The sequence below is a fragment of the Felis catus genome, chromosome E3 (genome assembly GCF_018350175.1).
Source record: "Felis catus isolate Fca126 chromosome E3, F.catus_Fca126_mat1.0, whole genome shotgun sequence".
In the NCBI taxonomy this organism is placed as follows: domain Eukaryota; kingdom Metazoa; phylum Chordata; class Mammalia; order Carnivora; family Felidae; genus Felis; species Felis catus.
In genome coordinates this window covers 19,472,051-19,492,553 of record NC_058383.1, presented here as the reverse complement: position 1 = coordinate 19,492,553, position 20,503 = coordinate 19,472,051, and the positions used below count along the sequence as shown (strand labels likewise).

General features: G+C 47.2%; 2 protein-coding genes across 10 annotated transcripts in view; one reads left to right on the top strand and one right to left on the bottom strand.

The window, feature by feature from the left end:
- GTF3C1 (general transcription factor IIIC subunit 1) overlaps positions 1-5,321 on the bottom strand; it is a 75,525-nt gene extending 70,204 nt beyond the window's left edge. The window contains exons 1-2 of one of the 2 annotated variants that reach the window (XM_045047781.1): positions 5,029-5,321; positions 2,327-2,536 (exon numbers count right to left, since the gene is read on the bottom strand). In XM_045047781.1, the coding sequence (XP_044903716.1) occupies positions 2,327-2,536; positions 5,029-5,249 (431 nt within the window). In that variant the 5' untranslated portion in view covers positions 5,250-5,321. The remainder of the gene's footprint in view (positions 1-2,326; positions 2,537-5,028) is intronic. The other variant, XM_011290562.4, reaches the window with a different exon arrangement.
- A 12-nt stretch (positions 5,322-5,333) lies between these two features.
- The window catches only part of KATNIP (katanin interacting protein), a 194,692-nt gene continuing 179,522 nt past the window's right edge, over positions 5,334-20,503 (top strand). For 6 of the 8 annotated variants that reach the window (XM_045047782.1, XM_006942222.5, XM_045047785.1 and 3 more), the window contains exon 1: positions 5,334-5,535. In XM_045047782.1, the coding sequence (XP_044903717.1) occupies positions 5,349-5,535 (187 nt within the window). In that variant the 5' untranslated portion in view covers positions 5,334-5,348. Of the gene's footprint in view, positions 5,536-17,170; positions 17,329-20,503 lie in introns of all 8 variants that reach the window. The other 2 variants (XM_006942221.4, XM_019820758.3) reach the window with 2 other exon arrangements.

Below are 20,503 nucleotides of genomic sequence, written 5' to 3'. Positions count from 1 at the left end.
GAACAACATGTGTCGCAGCCCTGAGTAACAGATTAGCCCAGCGTGTTCGGGCCAAAGCACAGAGAGGGCTATGGGGGGAGAGCTGGGTGGGCAGAGGGTAGGCATATGGAGCCTGATGGGCCACTCAGCAGGGTGGGCAGCACTAGGTGGGACATGGCTCATGGTTCTGGCCTAAATACCAAGGGAAAATCACAGTCCCAGAGAGAGAGAGCACAAGTCGGGAGGGGCAGGGAGAGAGAGGGAGACAGAAGATCCAAAGCAGACTCTCCTGACAGCACAGAGCCCGAGGTGGGGCTCGAACTTACAAACCAGGAGATCATGACCCGAGCTGCCGTCAGAGGCTTGACCAACCAAGCCACCCAGGCGCCCCATGGATCCTGTAATTTTTTTAAGAGGAGGTAGAAATCTAGATTTTAAATATTAGCAATGAAATAAAATTGAAAACAAACAAACCACCATGCTGGCTAAACAAAGCATGTCTGTGGGGGACATGCGGCCAGTCTTGAGATATCTGTCCTGAGTGACCAAGGCACTTTCCACCGCAAGTCCATCTTAGAGAAAAATGTTCCATGCAGTGTGGAAAGTTCCGAAGAGGAGAGACAGTAAGAAGGGAGATAAGAGACTACTGTACTATTTTGAGCCCAAAGGGCGTTTGAGAAAACGTCAGAAGGTCAAGTCCACAGGACTCGGTGGCCGGCTGAATGTAGAAAGAGAGAAGGGGCCCAAGTTTGCGTCTTATACGGCAGGCGCGTGGGAATCCTCTGGAGCAGAGGGAAGACACAAAAGGGGCAGGAAATGGAAGAGGAGGCAAGTTTGGGGTGAAGGAGTGATGCTCTGACTTCTGGGCGCACTGAGGAAGAGGTTACTGTAACTCCACACACGGCACTTGACAGACGCCTGGGGAGCACTCAGAGCCCTGGGGAGCAGCCCAACATTTAAGGGGTGGAAGGAAGTCGGGGAGTCCATGAGGGAGCTGGTAAGGATCGGCTAGAACAGGAAAATAAAGCAGGAAGCCATGGGACAAAAGCTTTACAAGTCCTTGATGGGGTGGAGGGGGCAAGGAGGTTACGGGCCCTACAGTGTCCACAGGCTCATTACTAGGAATCTTCGGGGATAAGATTTCGGTGAAGTAATAAAGTCAGACATCAGGACCGAGAGGGCAGAGGTGAAGGGGACAAAGAGTGAGAGTGGCTGTTTCTTCTGGGAAGCTTGGTCCTACAAGCGGCAGAGAGAAAGAGAGATCTATGGTCACAGGGGATCTGAGGTCAAGAGAAGGTCCTGTTGTAAGCTGTGTGAGTCACGTTAGGGCTGAGGAGACAGCACCAGCAGAAAGGCAAAGTTGGAAATGACGGAGAAGGGGCACCTGGGTGGCTTAGTTGGTTAAGCATCCGACTTCAGCTCAAGTCATGACCTCGAGGTTTGTGACTTTGAGCTCCGCATAGGGCTTACTGCTGTCAGCAGTAAGATCCTGTCTCCCTCTCTTTCTGCCCCTCCCTCTCAAAAATAAATAAACATTAAAAAAAAAAAAGAAAGAAAGAAAATGATGGAGAAAGATGAGCTTCCTGAGAGAGGCAGGGAAGAGCAGGAGGTACAGGGAGCTGGGCTGGGGGGCGGGAAGGGGGATGGGCAGAGGAGGAGGAAGAGAAGCAGAGCGAGGCCTAGACAGGGCCATGGTTTCTGGTCACCTCTGAGCTGGGGGGTGGGGGTAGGGGGAGGAAGAGATGTGTAACAGCTGCAAGTTGAAGATGGAAGTCAGGAGAGTTCACACGGGCAGCTTCTCCCTGTTCTGTGAAGCGGGGAGGGAGGTGGGAGTGGGGCTAGGCTTAGAAGATGACAGGTGGAATGGACCACTCTGGGAAACCGGGGGTCCGGCCGGAGACTCAGGAAAGGACCGCTGGGCAGCAGGGGGCCCAGTCCCTACGAGAGTGATCTGGGTGGCTCAGGTGGTTAAGTGGCTGACTTCAGCTCAGGTCCCGATCTCATGGCTTGTGAGTTCGAGCCCCACTCTAAAGCGCAGAGCCCACTTTAGAGCCTCTGTTCCCCCTCCCCTTTCCCTCCCCGACTGCCGCCTGTGCTCTCTCTCAAAAATAAATAACACATTAAAAAAAAAAAAAAAAGAGTGATCCAAATGATAGCCTCCTGCTCTGCCCAACCGTGCCAGGACTGTGGACACAAGGGAAAGAGAAAGGCAGGTCCCTGAGCAAAATGAGCCGAGTGAAGAAGGCAGAGGCTTCGTAAAGGGCTGGCGAGACTCAGCGCTCTGACTGTGCACCCGACTCCAAAGCAGGAGGATTCCCATGAGTTTCTGATGGTGCAAATCAGTTACCTGCCAAAGGCCTCCACCATCATACAGCGGGGCTGTAAAGACTTGGTCCTGATGTCATTGGTTATGTTTTTCCTCTCCTTAAAGTACCGGCAAGAGCCCTGGATGCCATCTTTATTCTCTAAAATCATATGAATGGGGTAGACGTCCTCCAAAGCGACTGGATCCCTCCGGGACTCCAAAATTCCGGTTTCCAAGTCAATCTCTTCGTATCTACAAGAGGGAAGGCACAAATACCAAACCACAAATCAGCTCCGGAAACAGTACATACTGGGCCACATTCTTCTGACAACCTCCTGCTGAGACCAGAGAGAGAGAGAGAATGTGCTCACTCAAGTCTTCCCACTTTGCAAATGCAGATTAGAGCAGCATTCCTGCCTTTTTAACGCAAAGAACACAGACCTTCCCAGGGTCCCCCAAATCCACCCTAAGAAGCTGAATGCTGGAACCAGAACCGTCCTACTGGCCCAAGTCGTGGTCTTTTGGTTTCCCTTCAAATCTGGTGCCTGTACGTTAACAATTTTCACCTTGGGATCCTACGTCCTGCCTTTTCCCTCCAAACACTGACCCTGTATCTTCGCTTGTCTACCAAACACCTCAAATTCAAGGAGATCAAAGGCAAAGTTATAACTGCCTCTCCCCGCCCCCAATAAAGTCCCTCCTTTCCACTCTCTCCCAGTTGTGTCGTATCAATGTCATGGAGACATCTCTGACTTGGGTTTCTTCCTTTATCCAGTCAGCCAACTTTGTTAAGCTTTCCTTACAAACCTCGCTCACATCCTGCTCTAGTCCAGTTGAGGCTAAATCCCACTTCCGCTTATTGGCCCTTTCCTCCTTTGCCTTCTGTGTGATCTCTCCACTGCGTAACACTCCAACCCCCAATCACATCTGCCAGGACACCGCTCTGAACTGCTACCCTCCATTTCGCCAGCCGCACCTTCCCAGGCTTCTTGGAAGGTTCCTAGTCCTTCATCCAGCCCTTCCACGTAGGTGCACCTCAGGGCCATGTCTTAGGCCTCCAGGGAGAATCCTGGTCTACAACTTAAACATCCAGCCATACGGGATGACTCCACATGTCCAGGTCCATCCCTCTCTCTGGCCTGCTCCCCCCTCCCCCGCCCCGCATGAAGCCACATGTTTACTAAACAGAATCTCCACTAGGGTCACCCAAAGGAACTTCAAACGCCATGTGTCTCAAAGTATGTTCAACATCTTCCCCACCTCCCCCAAGACTCAACCACTGTGCTGACCTTCTGTGTTTCCTACCAACAGGGCAGGGCCTCAGTATTCACTCAGGTACCCAAATATCAGGAACCAGAGGAATCATCCCTGATTCCCACCTCTCCTTATACCCCACATCCAGTCACCCAATCCTCTTTATTCTGGTTTCATAGGTTTTCATCCCACCTGCTTCTCTTATTTTCACCTGCACCCTGGTAAACAAAACCATGATTGGTTGGTTGTGGCTGGATTACTAAAATCTCTCAACTTCACACTTTGCCCCTAGTCTGACTCGCCTTTCAGTGGCTTCTAACTACCCTTTCGATAAAGGATAAGCTATTTAAGTGGATTAAAAGACCACCCAATTCCCTCTCCAGTCCAACTGAGCGAAGGGCAGAGTGGGTTTTGTACCCCAGACTTCGTGGATTCAAATTGGGGGTTCTGGTCTTGCTAGCAGATGATCTTAAACAAGTCACTTAAACGCTCTGTGCCTCAATTTTCTCTTCTAAGGCTTTTGTAAAAATTAAATAACTCACTCTATGTCAGGATCTTAGAACAGTCCCGGCTCACAACAAGCATACATCTAAGTGCCAAACATTATTCCTCATTCCCCACCTCCAATCCTACACTTCAACCAAACTTAACATATTTCTCCTCCTGCAGGCTTCACATTTGCTGTTTCCTGTCCAGAATACTCTGCCAAGTGCCCACCTAAATCCAATCTTTAAGTCCTGTTTTGGACAGTATTACCTCTGGGAACTTCTCACAATATGCCTTTAGAGCACAGATTCTACAGACGGATGGCCTGGGTTCAAATCAACACGTGGGTCACTTATAATCTTTGTAACCGTTGAACAGGTTACTTAATCGAAGGCTCAGTTTCCTCCTCTGCAAAATGGGGAAGATAACAGTACCTACTGCTGAGGATCAAGTGAGTTCAGTCCCCTGAAGCTCCCAGAACAGGATCTTAGGGTATAGTACTAGGCCAAAAATAAGCACTCCATAAATGCTAGCCATTATTATTATTATTAAGGTTGCTGTTATGCAGATGTCTAATTGACTTAGGCTCTCCAGTCAAGCACTGAATGAATGCCCCAGAAAGGGTGGTTGAACTCATCGGTCTCCAGCCTTGGTTTGAACTCACCTCCTAACCACTACGGAAGAAGAGTACTCTTTGAAACTTGAAGAATATCCCGCCGGTCCTGCTCACCACCACCCAACACCCACACGGACATAATGGGACATCGTGAGATAACCCTCAACTCCATCGAACGCCCGGGCTCTACCAGGCCCGAGGAGCCCCCAGTCAGCCTTACACCCAGGCCTCCCCCCCCCACCGCCCGCCCCACGACTCACGGTCCTCCCCGGGCTCCACTCCTATCTCCCACCCCCTCCGGTCAGAACCTGGGCCCCTCCCAGAGCCATCGGACCCCGGGCTCCGCGCCCGCCCTCTCGCCCGCCCGCCGCAGGACCAGGCCGCTGACCGGTCCTGGAGCTGGAGGTCGGGTCGCTCTCGAGGCTCTTCATAGAAGCTGATGCCCGGGTGCGTGGCAAGGGCCCGCCACAGGAACTCCTGCGTGTAGGGCTCCAAAGGCAGGGGGAAGGGCGGCACTCGCGTCTCCAGACGGCTCCACAGCGCAGGCAGACACAGGCCATCAAGCCCCTCGAGGGCCACCTCGTCCAACAACGACTCAAGCGCGTCCATTGCTACTTCGGTGGGCAGCTCCCCCGGCGCCTGCGCACCAGGACACTAAAGGCCCTCCAGCGCGCCTGCGCACAACCTTCGGCAGCCCTGAGAGGCGGGATGGACTTAGAGATCCGAGGAGGAGTTCCAGAGCGCCGATGCGACGTCACTCCCTTTGGGGGCGGGCTCAGTCCCTGGATCTCCACCGCCATTGGTCCGGAACCCCGCAGTAACCAGGGGAACTGCAAACAGTGTAGGGGCCGCTTCCGGTTCGAGCACCCGGAACCGCCGCCTCTAGGGATGGACGGTGAGTGTCCGTGGGCCCCTCCGGGCGGTCGGGCAGTTATTCTTTCACCTCTCCTGAGGCTTCCCCGGACAGAATCCTAGGCCGGAGAGCCCTGGACCACCACTTCCTGACCCATGGTGGCCTCCGGTCTGAGGGAAAGGGAGCCTTAGTGATCCGGGATGGCCAGAAGAGGCTGGGGGGAGTGGTCAGTGGTGTGGCCAAGGTGCAGAGCTGTGGTCGTGTAGGAACCCGGTACAGGCTGGGGGCTCAGAAGAGGTTTAGAGTGGAAAGGAGAAGTAGAAGTCCGAGGGCGAGGGGGTCCTGTGTGTCTTCCTCGGATGTGGAACTGTGCAATCTGGGAGTTGGTACGGGAGTAAGCGTCACCCTGGGGAGTGCGGTCGTCAGCTAGTGGGAAAAGGGAGTTGGTAAGGTGGGTGGGGGAATTCTAGGGCATACTCTCTTTATGAGCTCTGCTGAGAATAATTAGTACCGTCCAGTGCCAGGAACTCTGTAAGCTCTCTCAAGCAACACCTCGTTAAGCTTCAGAACAGCCCTTTGAGGTCAGTAGTGTTCTCCTGTTTTGCAAATGAAGCAACTGGGGCTCAAAGAAGTTAACTTGCCCCTAACCAAACAGCCCACAAGTGGCAGGGTGGGCAAGAAAGCCAGACACTCTGCCTCTGGAACCAAATTACGGAGTTTGAGATTTGAAGCGGGTTTCAGAGGCCCTTCATTCCAGAAGTTGCAAATGCAGATATCTGTAGGGACAAGTCTGGCGGGCTGGATTGGGCTGCGACTGAAAATCAATTCGCCTTTTGAAAGGAAAGCATCTCACTCGGCTCCAACCTATTATTTTCCTGGGGCACTTCTCTAAATACTGGGACAGCCAATCAGTCTGAAGGCCAGATGGAGCCTGTGGGCCACTGTTTAGAGGTCCCTGATTAGAATCATAGAATCGACCATGGGAAGCAATCTAAAAATAGGCTACTCGGATCTCATTTTGAAGATAGGAGGACTAATGTTTAGACAGACTGTTAGGGTCTATGCTAGAATCCAGATCAGTTTTCTCATTTCACCACTAACAGGGATTTGTTCCTTTGTGATATCCACTTAATGCAGTGTGGGATTTTTTTTTTTTTAATTGAATAATCTGATGTGTGCTTAAAAGACGCTTTGCCCTTTGTACTTCAGAGGTACTGTAAAATGTCATTTGCAGTTTGCCTTGTGGGAAGATCAATGTAATGTTTCTACAGAACAACAGTTCTCACATTTTTTTGGTCTCAGGACTCCTTTATGCTCTTACCTCAGAAGAGCGTTGTTTATGTAGATCTGTGAAATTTACCATATCAGAAATTAAAGCTGAGAAAATCTTCAAACATTCATTTATCAACTTATTTAAAAATAACAATGAACCCATTACTTCTGAATATAAATAATAATTTTAATGAAACATAGTTTTGCGCCCCCGCCCCCAAAAGTAGTAGGAAGAGTAGTAGTGGCATTATTTTACATTTTCTTAAATCTCTTCAATGTCTGGCTTGATAGAAAATAGCTAGACTCTCATTTCGGCTTTGGCAACCAAACATGTGTTTTCTGGCTGATGTATATGAGCAAAGTCTGGCCTCACACAGATATATAGTTGGAGCAGGGACTATTTTAATTGCCTTTTCAAATACCATTCTTTTTTGATCCTACACCAAGACTTAGCAAGTGGTAATTCTTGAAGGTTATGTACAGTGTGGCATCTGAAACCATATTGGTGAACTTCTATACTCTATTGTATTAAAATCCATTGGTTTATCATACCCTTTGGTTGGATATTTTACCCATGTATGATTTTGTTACATTAAATGTTTGTCATTTAGGAAATGTTGATTTACCGAGTTATACAAATCTTCCAAATGTTGACATTTTAAAAATTCCATTATTAATATCAAATAGAATGTCATTATGATATCAAAAAAAATCACATTTGTTAATATAACTACCATATGAGCTGTTAAACTCAAGGTAGTAAGAAACAAGTTTTCATTTGGGCAACAAACACTGTCAGTTGGGTATTTGGGACAGACTCATTTTTTTTTATATATATATATTTGAGAAAAGTTTGAATAATGATAGTTTGTTGTTCATTTAAGTGCAAGGCATTCAGTATCATACGTGGCTAGTTCAGCTGGTAACTCAAACAAGCACATGAGTGTTTTCTGGGATCAACTGTTGTACTTTGGCACATAGCAGAAGTGTTCGATGTGTACTTCCCATTTTGTCACACACAGTATTCAAAAGTGTACTCAAGGAATGAAATTTAATAATATTAATTTCTACTATTTTATAAGGATATTCTTAGGTGAAAATGATTTTTGTTTTGTTTTGTTTTATCGTGAGTATGTGGTAGTAAAGAATATAATGACTAATAACACAGTTTGGTGCTGCTGCCTTGTAGAGATTCAGGCCACAAGCAGTTTTACCTACCACTGCTTTCACATCATCAGTGCAAATATTGACTGATGTAAATAAAAAAAAGTTTTAGAATTATGGTGAGAATAGTTTTGTCTTTGTGGATCTCTCTTCCTCCTAGGGTCTGGGGGAGATAGTTTGAGAACTATTGCTGTAGGCCATTTTTAAGAAGTCTACGTTGTCGCTCTGTTACCATGTCAGCACTCCTAGAACATTATCGTGGCCTAATAGAGGAACCTGTTAATTTTCAGACTGGTCACAAACAAGAAAAGCTTGTTCTCTTTTAAGAAAGCATTTGCTCTAAGATTAGATTTAGCATTCAAAGGATCCCTTTTTCCATTACTATTTTTAAAACTTAGATTTACACAACAATTTTGTACGCACATACCTGTTGGGTAAAGTGAAGCATACCGTGATGAATTGTGATTCTAGCCAACTAGGTAGGCCTTATCAAAAGGATGTTTACTTCCTAAACTTACAAAAGCTTAAGTATCTACCAAGTATCCCCAAACTGGACTGTAGTTTGGTTAATTCTGCGTGTCCAAATCACCATGGTTTTTCACAACATTTTTCCTGACCCATTGGTTTTGACTCTGGGCAGGTTTTATCTGGCTCTGCAATACATCATAATGTAATACTGATATATTTCGGGGGCCGTGTATCTGTGGATTCATATCTTGATGGGTATTCTTACCCCTCTGAGCTTCAGTTTTCCTGTCAATAAAGTCAAGCTGATGAGAAGGCTTACTTTGTTTTGTTTGCTAGCCCAATGGTGAATTGAACAAGACTACGCGTGAACGCACTTAACACCAAGTCTGGCATATAAAAAGTGCTCCTCATGGTAGCTAATGCTGTCACTAGCTGCAAATGGGCAGACTTCAGCTGGCGGAAGAGGGAGGAAGGAATCTGATGAAGCTCTCTAGCAAATAATAATCTTTGTAATTAGCTCACTGTTTATTTAAATGAAAAGCTGACGTGCTACATTTTGTATTTACCTGAAAGTAAACTGGCAATGTGTGAGTCTTCTGCCCCGGATATATATTAAATTTTTTGATGTTTATTTATTTTCAAGAGACAGAGAGAGACAGAGCGTGAGCGGGGGTCGGGGGGTGGGGGAGGGCGGGCAGAAGAGAGAGGGAGACACAGAATCTGAAGCAGGCTCCAGGCTCTGAGCTGTCAGCACAGAGCCCAATGTGGGGCTGGAACTCACGAACTGTGAGATCATGATCTGAGCCGAAATCCGACACTCAACAGAGCCACCCAGGCGCCCCCAGTCTTTTGCCCCTGAAGGGTTCATCTTTATGTTAAAGTCACATTTCCCCCAGCGCTTTTAAAATATGGTTTAGGAAAAAAAAAATTTCTACTCAGTTTTCAAGGAACATAATAATTAGACAAAAGTTCAGCACATCAACATAATTAGAAAGGATTTTAAAGCTGTTCATTTGCTTTTGCTCTCCCTAGAGCAAATATTCAACATTTCCCCTGCTCATACTGTTCATTTGCTTAGTACACTTTCTCATAGAATTAATAACGCCAAGATGAAATTTAACCTAGCTTGTCTAAATAAGCCCAAACTGCAAAACAGGTGACGAGTGAACTAGTAAGGTTTTGTTGGAAGTATGCTATCCACGTGTCTGGTCTGTTTCATTCTGGTGTGGTATTCACCTGGGCTCCTGGTGATTTGTCTGTTTCCCTTGCTACGTAAAATAAGCCAAGCCAAAAATGATATGAAATAAAATAAAGCAAGCATTCAGCGGGCAAAGTAAACACGTGGTCCATGTAATCTCTTTGTCTGTTCTGTCTTCGTTCCTTCTTTGCGCCTATCCTTGAGTCAGGTTCATTTCTCCCCTCTCCCTATTTCACAGTATTCATCCCCAGCTGTGATTTTAACCTACAGGAACTTGGCACAGCACGGTTTGCTTATTCTTCCTTCGGGCATTCATTTAGTAACTCCACATTCCAGTGCCTTCTGCGCACCGGAATCCAGAGATCTCAAGATGATTGAGACTGGATCCAGGCGAAGGGGAGTTCATTGTATTACTCTTAAAACTTCCTGTAAAGTTCTTTTTTTCAACATATTAGTTCCAACATTTTTCACCTTAAAAAAAAAAGAAAGATGTAGCAAATTTGAAAACGAATTCTTTACGTCAGAGGTTACACACTGGGGGCCTCCGAATGAATGAGCCCACAATCCTGTTTACTTGGCCCATAATGTTTTGTTTTTTCAATTTTTGAATGAGTTGTCAACATTGGAAGATTGGGAGATTTCTCATAAATATCTGATTGTGGGATTTTCTTTGAAAATCAATGAAGTCTCTCAGCACCGAATCAGAATTCTGTAGGCAACAACCTCCTCACAGCTAGAGCTAACAGAGACCACCCTTTTAGAAGGGAGGTGCCCTTTCCAATTTGTCACAGCACCTACCTGACTGGCCACCTACCTGACCTCCATTGCCTGCGTTCCCTGCCTGGGCCCCATAGGCATCTGAAGCAACAATTCTACTCTCATATTAACTTGGGCAATGTTAGAATCCTTATGAATTATTCCTGTGGGGCATACTGTGCTGTATATGCTTGTTCACTTAGTTTCAATCTGAAAAAAAAGGGGGGGATATATTCCCTGCCCTTAAGAACTTCATAGTCTGGGGACACCTGGGTGGCTCGGTCGGGTGAGTGTCCAACTCTTGGTTTCAGCTCAGGGCATGATCTCAACAGCTCGTGAGTTCGAGCCCCTCGTAGGGCTCTGGGCTGATGGTGCAGAGCCTGCTTGGGATCCTTTCTCCCTCTCTCTGCCCCTCCCCCACTCACTCTGTCTCTGTCTCTCTCAAAAGAAATAAATAAACTAACAAAAAAAAAAAAGAAAGAAAAGAACTTCATAGTTTGGTGAGAAAGCCAGTCATAAACAGATAACTAGAATCCAACCTGGGAGTTCCTGGAAGATGACATTCGTGAAGGTCTTCCCCTTTCTCAAAGGAATCTGCCTCACTGCCGGCTTTTGCAAATAAAGTTTTATTGGAACATAGCTAAGCCCCCTCTGCATATAAATGCACACAGTCTGTGGCTGTTTCCATGCTTCGTTGGCAAAGTTGATTTGTTGTGACAGAGACCGTATGGCCCACAAAGCCGGAAGTATTTTCTATCTGGTCCTTCACTGGAAAGGTTTGCTGACTCCTTCCATGGGGGATCCATTCGATTTGACACTTGAGACAGCCCCATATGCTACTCACTGTAATTGGGCCCATTTGCACCCACATGGCCAGCAGGTAGCAGAACCAGGACTCCGCCAAATAAAGCGCACACTCTAGAATTTATGTATGTCTAGAGTATGTCGTCAAAGACCTGTTTCAAACTTGTCCCTGCCAGGGTGTCGCCAGGTTGTCACATCTAGGGGATGAGTCTGTGGGCGAGGCTCCCTCTTAGGCTGGTGGAAGAACAAACAGTTTAAAAGGCACTGCCCTGGGGACGCCTGGGTGGCTCAGTCGGTTAAGTGGCCGACTTCCGCCCAGGTCGCGATCTCATGGTTCATGGGCTCGGACCCCACATCGGGCTCTGTGTTGACAGTTCAGAGCCTGGAGCCTGCTTTAGATTCTTTGTCTCCCTCTCTTTCTCTGTCCCTCCCCTGCCCATGCTCTCTCTCTCTCTCTCTCTCTCTCTCTCTCTCTCTCTCAAAAGCAAATAAAAAAAAAAAAAGGCACTGCCCTTGACCCTTGCTCTTGGCTCCCTCAAGATCTGACTCTGTGGCTGCTCCTCTGTTTGCACATAAGAGAGGGCTTACAAGGAGCAGTATGGTTGCTTGGAAGCTGGAGCTTGGTGCTGTTTACAGATCACTTTATATAAGAGTAAGGAAGTATCAGTTGCCCTCAATAGTACTGGACTGACTGCTGATGCCCCGTGGGATTTGAACAGCTTGACCCTTGTAGCTTTAAATCAGACACAGCACCTTAAATCAGAGAATTTCCCTGGGGAAACAGTGTCTTTCCCTTCCCCTGTCCCTTGGTTGGTCTCCTGGTCTCTAACCTCATATTTAGATACCCACCTACCCACCCACCCTCCTGCCCAGAGGTATTATACTGGGCTGAACTGGGTCCGTTGATGTGTTTTCCCATATTTAAAAATAGTGATTTCCCATAAAAACCGGGGCTATTTAGTCTCTTGATAGAAGGGTGCTTTGGCCCTGCTGGGCCTGCATTCCCAAACAGCTCTGGTCCCCAGCACTGAACATTGGTCACCCCTTGGTCTTGGACATGTGATGACAGTTTGACCTCTTCTGGCTGGTGGCACCTGACATCAAGTGCTCTTTTCTTGCATTGAGAATATTCGCCTGAGCCTCTGGGCACCTGAAAATTAACCCCTGCCCAAGCCACCTCAGAAAGCTGGCTGTTTCTTGCATACGCTATATTCTTTTCCACCTCCCTGCCTTCCCCTTGCCGTGTTCCCTGCCAGCTGTCTCCTTCTTTCAAGTCACCTCCACGCTGTAGATGATGGTGACCGACATCACCTGCTGAATTAATCCTCCCACATGACGGGATCCCATAGCCCTCATGTCCCATGCTGTATTACAGGTGTTGGGTTCCGAGCCTTTTCTCCTCTTTGGGGATAGAGACCCACTCCTGTTCCTTTATACGCCCAACATTTGGCCCAAGGAGTGGCACAGGGAGATGTACATGAGTGTTTGCTGGGCTGACGTCATAATCAGGGAAGAGATGAACTGATTTGTCCCTTAGCGAATTGGTAGCTCGTCTCCATAAAGCAGGCAGGGAAAAAGTCCTTGCATCTCAATCTTCCTCTTTCCCCCAGACGTTGCCCTTTGGAGTAGTTCAACCCAGTCCTAATAATATGTCCTGACCTGGCTACCTTTACTGTACCCCTGGCCTCTGTTAGTCTGTACTCCCTCTATTTTTCAGCTAGTATTCTTATCCTTCCTCCATTTTCTGCCCCAGTGAGTCACCATCACCCCTATCAACTGCCTCATTTCTAACTCTGATGCTGCCTTGACCCCCCGTAGCTGATGGATTCTCTGGAGACTTAACATGTCATTGGAGGGTTATAGGCAAATGCAGCACCAGGCAGGAAGGTGGGGCATCACAGATGACTGGTCACCAACCACAGAAGCCCTGCAGGGACCACCACACTCTTATAAACTCTGAGTGACCTTGCAATGCGATATGTGTGTGTGTGTGTGTGTGTGTGTGTGTGTGCATGCACACACTCTCTCAAGAATCCCAAACTATTTATGTACCTTTTTATGAACCTACCTAAAATCACAGACAGTTAGATCCAGGAGGGACTTAACAGATCTAGTCCAGGGAATCTGATAGATTTCCAAACTCTGAGGATCCCGTGCAGGAATACAGGTTTAGAAGCCTGCAGGGTCCAGGCAGGTAATGTAAATGACCACAGTGACTGGGGTTTATTTCATTATGCTGCTTGATGTCAGATTCTTTCAACACCTACGTACACTTTGCATACCTGGGACTATTCCTCCATGTCATAAAGGACTCGATTGTCTACTAATTCCTTGAAGCATGTAGCCTTTTCCATACCTCCATCATCTGTAGAAAAGAGATAATAATTGTTCCATCTCCTGGGGTTATTGTGAAAATTAAATGCGTTCATGGATGCAAAGCCCTTAGATCAGGACCTGGCATACGATAAGTATAAATGTGCTAGCTGCAATTAGGGTGATGATGGTAATGATTCTCACTTTTGCTAGAGGTGTGGACACACAGACCTTCACTTTCATCTTTACTGTAGGGAGAAGCCTGTCAGACCAAAGTGGCAGCGAGACAGAGAGCTAGGGGGCCAGGAACCAGAGGATACCAGCCATCTGCCGGCTCCTGACAACTGTTGCCAGGCAGGAAGGCAAGCCTGGTGTTGCCAGATCTTCTAGTTTTTCAAAAACAATCCAGAACTCGGGCTTTTTTTTTTTTTTTTTTCCGTAACTCAGGATTTTAAAATGTGAAATCTCCCAAGCTGTTGGCTGCAAAAAAAAAAAAAATTTTTTAAACATTATGGAGACCAAACAAATGTCTGTGGCCTGGATTCAGCCAGTTGAGTAACTTCCGATCTGGTCTGATTGCTGTCATTTATCAGATGTGGAGGCCGAGGCCTGGGGAGTTAAGGTGGCCACTTGCGGGAGAACCAGCCTGGATCCGTTTCTGTACCCGCCCCGCCGCCATTGCAAAGCCTCCCTCCTGATGAGCCTTTGTGGTGGGAAGTCCTGCCTCTTGCATGGTTTGAGGTGGAGATTTTATTTTAAGCCTGCAGAAGGCAACTCTGAAAAAACCAGGGCAGAGGATTGGACTCGCTCTCCTGCTCTCCCTGTTCAAGTTAGAGGTACTCACTCTGTGAGCCTTCCTCATCTTGGAGAGGAGAGGAAGGAGCAGAGTGCGGAGACCGACCAAGGGGGTTCTGGTTCTGAGGCCACATGACCTTGGGAGATTAGGTACTTCATCTCTCAGTGCCTGGACTCTTAAATTATAAAATAGAGATTAATAGGAGGACTACGTCATAAGGCTGCTGTGAGAATCACATGAATTCATCTATTTAAAGCCCTTAAGGGGCGCCTGGGTGGCTCAGTCAGTTGAGCATCTGACTCTTTTGATTTTGGCCCAGGTCATGATCCCACGGTCCTGGGATCGAGCCCCGCCTCGGGCTCTGAACTGAGTGTGAAGCCTGCTTGAGATTCTCTCTCTCTCCCTCTCTCTCTCCCTCTCTCTCTCTCTCTCTCTCCCCCCCCCTCTGACCCTCTCCCCCACTCCTGCACTCTCTCTCTCTCTTTCTCTAAAATAAAAAAAATTTTAAAAAGACTTTTAAAAGTTTACTTTAAAAAGTAAATTAAACAATAAAGCCCTTAACAGAGCCCCTGGATGGCTCAGTCAGTTAAGCATCCAACTTCAGCTCAGGTCATGATCTCATGGTTGGTGAGTTCGAGCCCTGCATGCAGCTTTCTGCTGCACAGAGCCCATTTCAGATCCTCTGTCCCCCTCTCTCTGCCCCTTCCCCACTCTCTCTCTCAAAAATAAATAAACATAAATCATGCTCTTAAAATGGTACCCAGTACTTAATAGGTTCTCAGTAAAAATTAGCTGTCAGAGGCAGGAATGTATCTTTTTCTTTAGGATTCTGGGGGATCTCATGCATCATTTCTTACGGTTTCCAGGGCTGTTTTGCCGATCATTGGGGTGGGGGGTGTGGAACGCAAATACTGAGAAGACACTTTAATTTGTATGTGTACACACGTGCTCACATAGATTCACAAACGCCGTGTCCCCACTTGTGTTCAGCCAGGAGCTGGGATGGAAGGATGGGGCTGGGCTGGCGGGTGTAGTTGGAATGCGTTTGGGAACTTGTGTGATGGATACAGAGGTCGACCAAAGTACATTTTAGCCTGGGAAGCATGTTGTCACATAAGCCACTGATTAGATTACAGAAGTGTGGCACTTTCTTATCTTTACCGTTTCGAATGAAAAAAAATCAATATTTTCCAATTATCTCCAGTGGTGTATTAAACCCACTTTGTCATATTTCATTTCACCATCTGAGAAAAAGCAGGGGGAGAAGGATCAGGAAAATACATTGTGAGAGAAGATGAAGTCTTTACAGCTTCTTGTACTCTTACCTCTTGTCCTCCCAGCATTTATCCATTCAAAAAATTTGGTCATTCATTCGTTCATTCATTCACAGACTCCAGGGATGTCTCCTGATGTCTCTTCTGATGAGGGAGCATATAAGGCAAGCCGAAGGCCAAGCACAAGCTAGCATACCTCCCATCCCCCACCCCAGGTGGGATTCCTCGGGGACTCCTGGCTGCCCAAGAACAAAGGAAAGGACGGAAAACAAATGGTTAACTGATAGAGATCGCAGTCCTGCAGGACACGAGTCTCCATCCATTTACAAATACCTTAGTAAATGACAAGAAAAAAGGCAATCTTATCAATAGCCTAATCTCCAGAAACCTATAGGCTTGTTTCCTGGAGCCCCAACATCACCCTCCCCTCCAAAATGTTATGGGGAACAAAGGCAGGAAGGAAATGGCAGGTCAAATTCAATTTCCTTATAACCTGCAGCCAGGTGACAAACACTTGAGGCAGGCAGAGTAAAACCTTCTCCAGGAACTCCCTACTGTCTTAATGTTAATGCTTTGCTAGAGGGAAAAACAACCTTAGCTTGACAATAGCTAGGCCTCCAGTGATCGGTGAGGCTTTAGCATATGGAAAGTCCCTTTTAAGAAACTTCCTCTTGACGTTACCTCCTCCAACTCCGTAGTATATAATAGTACTCTTCACAACCCCAGGGCAGCTCTTTCTGCCCATGGGCCCTGTCCCCGTGCTTTAATAAATCTGCTTTTTGCCCCAGAGACATCTCAAGAATTCTTTCCTGGCCATCAGCTCCGGATCCCCACCCCCACTCCCAACCCCATCACCTACTGTGTGCAGGGCACTGCTCTAATCGTTTCATTTGTACTGTCTTAACACTGACAATAGACCGAAATGGAATTACGGTATCGGGGTTTCCAAACAGGTATTGAGAAGCTGAGCCAGACAGGCTGACCCAGAGCCTACCTTCTCTGCTACCGCACGGCATTGTCCCCAGGCTCTCATCTAATTACGAAGGCAGCCAAAGAATGCACGGCTCAGCATTTTTAGAAGTGCACAAGAAAATGTGCGTAACAGTGTGCAGGTTATAAATAACCATTTCTAGCTGCCAGCTGCTGTTTGGGTTTGGAGAGGAAAAGAGGATCTTAGCATGACTTGTTTATCTCAGGTAATTTGGCAGTAAACTGGGTCCCGGGAATTTGAGTTACACAGAAAATGCAAAGGAAGAGTGACAGGGATATTGTTTCGGGCTTTCAGGAGACAGAATGTGACTTCAAGTCCCAGAACCAGCCTGGAGGCAGCACACGGGGAATTTGAAAGAATTTGAAAGTGTGTCGCAGAGCCCACGTTTACCTGTCTTCCAAACAGTCACGCTTTTTGTCTAACAGATTTCTGTTGCTATGATGAAATTTCCTTAAAGAGCTCTCCCCCTCGCCCCCCTCCCCCCTGCCATGGTTCCGCGGCATCGAGGTAAATAATGGAAAATTTTCTAGTCTTCTGCCTAGTTACCTATTAGGTTAGACACTAGAAGCCTGTTTTGTTGCATCTGTACAGAGCTTTACATTTTTTTTTTTTTTTTGTAATTGTCAATATTTAAAAATTAGAAGCTGTCTTCTAAGACTGGACTTCTGGAAAAATCTGATCCAACAAGACCGGGGCCCGCATTCCTGCATGGAAACAGGCGGCAGGAGCCAAACAGTGATTGCCCTTGAGGCTGGGCAGCCTTCTGGGTCCGCCTCCCTGCCTCCTTACTCTGCCACAGGTATCTTTGCAAACCAAGGCTGTAGGTGGAAGTCACGATCAAGGTCCAGGAAGCTGGCATGGGGCTGAAGGCACGTGGGGGCGGGGTGCTCCCATTCCTGGGCTTGACAAGGGGGTGCCGGCAGGCACCAGGGTGTACTGAGCACTGGATTAGCAGCCAGAATGACTGGCTGTCAACCAGGTTCTTCCCCTTCCTTGCTCTGTGACCTTGGGCAAGTTACTTTGCTTCTCTGAGCCACGTGGCTTTGTTGTGCATGATAAGGGAATCTTAAGAGCTCTCACCTGGGGAAGAACATGGAGTTGTGGGGGGGGGGGGGGTGGCGCGTGTAGATGCTCTGTAAGCACTAGGAAACCACGATTCCCAGGCAACCCATCCGGACAGGTCTCGATTTTCCTTTCCTTGTTCTTGCTTTTTTCTTTTTCCTAAAATATCGCGTTGTCTTTCCGGCAAAGCTTCGGGGTGCTGAAGTTCACAGAGGCTACTCCCCTCTCCCCCCATAGACCACCCTCTTAGGTTCTCTCATGGGAACATTCTACAGCGTTTCCCATTGTTTGGTTTGGTTTTGTTTTTCATTTGAATCTGGCTTTTGGACATTTAATATTTTAAGTTTCTTTTAATTTTCTCGATAGAAAATGGGTCCAAACCATTCAAAAATCAAAACAATATAAAAAGTAACAGTGAGGCACCCTGGATTGTTCAGTCGGTTAAGCATCCGACTCTTGATTTAGGCTTGTACATCATCTCACGGTTCATGAGTTCCAGCCCGCATTGGGTGTTGCATTGACCGTACGGAGCCTGCTTGGGATTCTCTCGCTCTCCCTCTCTCTGCCCCTTCCATGCTTTCTCTCCCTCAAAATAAATATATAAACATCAGAAAAAGTGACAGTGAGCTGTTGCATTTGTGCATGTACCTCTGGGTGGTTCTCTATACAAACAGAACCCATGTAGTCTTCTTTTCCTCTTTCTTAGAGAAAAGATCGCATCCTGCATATACTTTCTGCCTATTGATTTTTTTTCACTTGACATATGACTGTCTTATATATAAGCACCTTGCCCATTCTTTCTTCCAGCATTCCATTTCATTTGTGGATTCACCCTATTCAGCCAGTCCCTACTGACGGACTCACCCATCATTTCCAGCAGTTGTTATTGCAAATTGTGATACAGTGAATACCCTTGTGCATTTGTTTCCCATTCGTGGAGGTGATTCTTTACAGTAGGTTCCTGGAAGCGATATTGCTAGCCCCAAAGGAAAAATGCATTCGTACTTTTGAGGATATTGTCAAAACACCTTTCCAAAGGGAGTCTGTCATTTTGTACTTCCCCCAGCGATGCTCAAAGCTCCCACCAGCTTTCTAGCTCTCGCCAACGCTATCTTGTCAAGCCTCTGATTTTTGCCAGTCGGATTGGTGAGAGTACGTGGTATTTCAGTGAGATGTTTGTCATTTAAATAAAGTTCCAGAGATATATAAAATGAGAGCAACATAAGCCCTCGTATTTGGACAACAGAAGAAATCGGCTCATTTGAGTAACCTCATGGCGGCACCATACCCCAGTGGAGAGAAACAAGCTCTTTGTTCGAAGCTCCTTTGCACTGGGGAGGTCCCTGCACGGCCCCTCTTTCCACTGAATTTGTTCTCCAAAGCCCAACTCTCTCTGCCGAGGCTGAGCATTTCACCTGAGTAGATGGGAGTGAGCGTCTAATGCCGAGCCTTACCGTTTTGGCCACTTTATGGCATTTACCTGGCTGGCCGGCAACGCCATCTTCTTGGATAATTGGGGAATCATTTTTATCTGACCCCCTTATGAATTGCTCTAGGAGTGCAAAGTACACTCAAAAGCTGCGTCGCAGAAAGAATTCCTTAAATCAGACTCCCTCCCCGGCACGTTCTGGTGTTCTTGTACTTGTCTTCAAAGCCCTGACTGAGGAGCAGTGTGGCCCAGCGGTTAGGAGCGTAGGCTCTGGAGCCAGACTGCTCAGATCCAGGTTGAGGCTTCTCTAGTCACTAGCTGCGTGATACTGGGCAAGCTTCCTAACCTCTTTGGATCTCAGTGACCGCATCTGACAAGTGGGATGATAATAGTGCCTGTTTCTTGGGTAGCTGAGAGGAGCACATGAGTTGGTTCACGTACTTAGCCTTGAGCTCAGTGCCGGGCACACAGTAAACCTGACTAAGGTGAGCTCACATGGTAATGGCAGCGATTAACATGCTTGTGATTGTGATAATGTTAGTGACGCTCATGATTAGGAGCACGCTGAGCCCTGTCACTTACAAGATACATTTGTGTGGCCTTGAAAAAGCAACTCAATCACTCACTCAAAGTTTGTGTCTCATTTCTTCCTTGGTTTGTGCCAAGGGCATGGTACTGTCCATCTATTTTTTTTAATGTTTATTGTTTTAGAGAGAGTGAGAGAGCATGAGTGGGGGAGGGGCAGAGAGAGAGAGAGAGAGAGAGAGAGAGAGAGAGAGAGGGAGACACTGAAAGCAGGCTCCAGGCACTGAGCTGTCAGCACAGAGCCCGATGCAGGGCTCGAACCCACAAACTGTGAGATTGTGACCTGAGCTGAAGCTGGATGCTTTACTGACTGAGCCACCCAAGCGCCCCATGGTGCTGTCCAGCTAAAGCAAGAGTCAGCAAACTGTGACCAACCGGGCTGACAACTGGCCTGCAGCCTGCATTTGTGAATAAAGTTTTATTGGAACACAGTTGCGCCCATTTGTTTACATATAGTCTGTAGCTGTTCTCTCGCCAAAATCTTTACCGTCTGGCCTTTTACGAGACAAGTTCACTGACCCCTGACCTGCAGGAGTGGTTCTGAGGATGCAGGGGATGAAGGCTGTGTGTTGACCCTGGCACGTAGTAGGTGTCCGGTTCAGTGGAGCATTCACATTCTTGAACTTGGTGCCTGGTCCTCAGCCTCCCCCGCTGCCACTCTTCTTCTACCCTAAAGGAAAAATTGAGGGAGTAATTACAATATGAATAATTTAATTAGAAATACCATCAAATGATATCAGGCATGTGTATTTTTATCATGCACCGTACATTTCACATCCTAAGTAGTCCACAGCAGTGGACGTAAAAAGCTGTGTCCTGTGGACTGCACTTCACAGGAGGCTTAAGGCTTTTTTGAGGGTAATTTTGACGCTGGTTTTCCCTCGCCTGCTGGCTTCAG